This window comes from Arachis ipaensis, chromosome B1 (assembly GCF_059453495.1).
Source record: "Arachis ipaensis isolate K30076 ecotype BB chromosome B1, ASM5945349v1, whole genome shotgun sequence".
NCBI lineage: Eukaryota > Viridiplantae > Streptophyta > Magnoliopsida > Fabales > Fabaceae > Arachis > Arachis ipaensis.
Window position 1 is genome coordinate 70,014,742 of NC_142436.1, and position 2,378 is coordinate 70,017,119.

Consider the following 2,378-nt stretch of genomic DNA (forward strand, 5'->3'; position numbering starts at 1 on the left):
GTTGGTGGCCACACCAAACTTAGCTTTTTAGCTAGTTCTTAGCCCAATTACTCATCATCAGAAAATATGTTCATCAAGTTTTATTTTCAGAAAAAGAAACTAAACTGAATGTAAAGATTTTCTAACTACTACAACTGAAATTTAAACTTCCTAATCTATCACCTTCAATCCACTTCTACAAGGCAATGAAATAGAACATTAAACTGAGACTTAAACTACCTAAACTAACAAGTTTTGAGCTACTTCTAAGAGAGCAGTAAATCAAAAGGATATAAGGTGTTGGGGTGCCTCCCAACCAGCGCTTCTTTAGTGTCATTAGCTTGATGTTCTTCCTTTTTCAGCTCAGATAGTAGCTCACTCTCTTTTCATCAAGTGAGTCTCCCAAGTAATGCTTGAGTCTATGGCCATTCACAGTGAAAGTTCTTTGTGTTTTGTCCTCCATGAGCTCTACATGACCATAAGGTGATATTTTGAGGATGGTGAAGGGTCCAGACCATCGAGACTTAAGCTTCCCTGGGAAGAACTTAAGTCTTGAATTATACAGCAACACTCTTTGCCCTTTTGTGAACTCTCTCCTAGCTATCTTTTGGTCATGCCACCTCTTTGGGTTTTCCTTGTAAATCTTTGCATTGTCATAGGCTTTATTTCTGAATTCCTCCAGTTCATTGAGTTGTATTAGCCTCTTTTCTCCAGCAACTTGGTCATCAAAATTCAACATTTTTAGAGCCCAGAATGCTCTATGTTCAAGCTCAACTGGTAAGTGACAAGCCTTGCCAAACATCAATTGGTATGGGGACATCCCAATGGGTGTTTTGAAGGCTGTCCTGTAGGCCCATAATGCATCATCCAATTTCTTAGACTAATCCTTTCTTGAGCTTCCAACAGTTTTTTCAAGAATTCTTTTGAGCTCCCTGTTTGATATCTCAGCTTGCCCGTTGGTCTGTGGATGGTATGGAGTTGCTACTTTGTGTTTCACTCCATATTTAGAGAGGAGTGCTTCAAGTGGCCTATCACAGAAGTATGATCCTCCATCACTAATGATAGCTCTAGGCACTCCAAATCTGCTGAAGATATTCCTCCTCAAGAAGTTCATCACAACCTTGTTGTCATTTGTTGCTGTGGCTATGGCTTCTACCCATTTTGAGATATAATCTACAGCCACCAGTATATAATTATTTGAGTATGAGGATGGAAAGGGTCCCATAAAATTAATTCCCCACACATTAAACAATTCTAACTCCATTATAAACCTTTGTGGCATTTCATTTTTCTTGGGTAGATTACCAACCCTTTGGCATTCATCACACCTTGATACTAATTCCTTTCCATCCTTGAACATGGTTGGCCAATAGAACCCACATTGTAGTACCTTGGCTGCAGTTTTTTCCCTACTAAAATGGCCTCCGTATGCAGATTCATGACATTGCCAAAGTACTTCCTGTCCTTCTTCATGGGAAATGCACCTTCTCAAGATCCCATCAGCACACTTTTTGAACAAGTGAAGATCTCAGGGGATCAAAGAGACTAGAAAACAAGTCTAGATCTCACTCCCTTTTTTGATCCAACAGAGAACAAGATGCAGGAAAATTAAAGATGAAAGTAATGAAGAGAACTTTGATTCAAATCACAATTCAATTGAAAGTTTGCAGAAGAAGAAAACAGAGAGAATTCTCAAGGTGAGATTGAAACAGAATTTCTTCAATTCTCAACCCAAGATTCAAGACAAGAATGAAAACTAAGAGAGAGCTCCCAAATGGAGCCAGCCCCTATACTCTCTAATGGAACTGACCTCCCTACAAAGATGAAAATGATGCCTTATATAGGCTTTACAAGATGAAATAAAATTGAAATTAAAAACAAATTACAAGTAAATGAAATTCCTATTCTAACTTGTTCTTGTGCCTTTGAGTGATGATGTGGGCTTTGCTTGCTTTGGATTTGAAGAGATATGGGTCCAGTTGGCCTTGGTTCAACTGGTGAGGAATTGAATTCAATTTTATTTTTAATTGAATTTTGGACCGTGGTGCAGCTCCCAGTATCATGCTCGGTTGAAGAAGTGAACTGAGCTCTTCATTTGCTTGTGGCGTGCCAATTGTGAAGAGTGTGGGGGGAAGTAGCGCTCAGTTGGGAAAGTGAACTGAGCTTCCCTTTTTTGCCTTGTGTAGCGCTCCACCTTTGGGTGTGACGCCTTGAGTTCGAACCTTGGGGGAGCCATTTTGGCTCATTTTCTTTACAAGAAGAGTAGCGCCCCTCCCTTGTTCTGCATGGAGCTCCCACGTTCGATCCCTTGTGAGGCCATCTTGGCCAATTTTCCTTGCAAAGAGCGTTCCTCTTGGTTCCTTAGGTCATGGGTTCGAGAGTTGGTATCTTCATTCCTT

The 2,378-nt window shown here is 40.3% G+C and overlaps 1 protein-coding gene across 1 annotated transcript; it reads right to left on the reverse strand.

Moving 5' to 3' along the window:
- Positions 1–337: 337 nt before the first annotated feature.
- On the reverse strand, positions 338–799 carry LOC148576956 (uncharacterized). The gene has a single exon (XM_088502817.1). The coding sequence runs from the start codon at positions 797–799 to the stop codon at positions 338–340; it is 462 nt and encodes a 153-aa protein (XP_088358943.1).
- Positions 800–2,378: the final 1,579 nt, after the last annotated feature.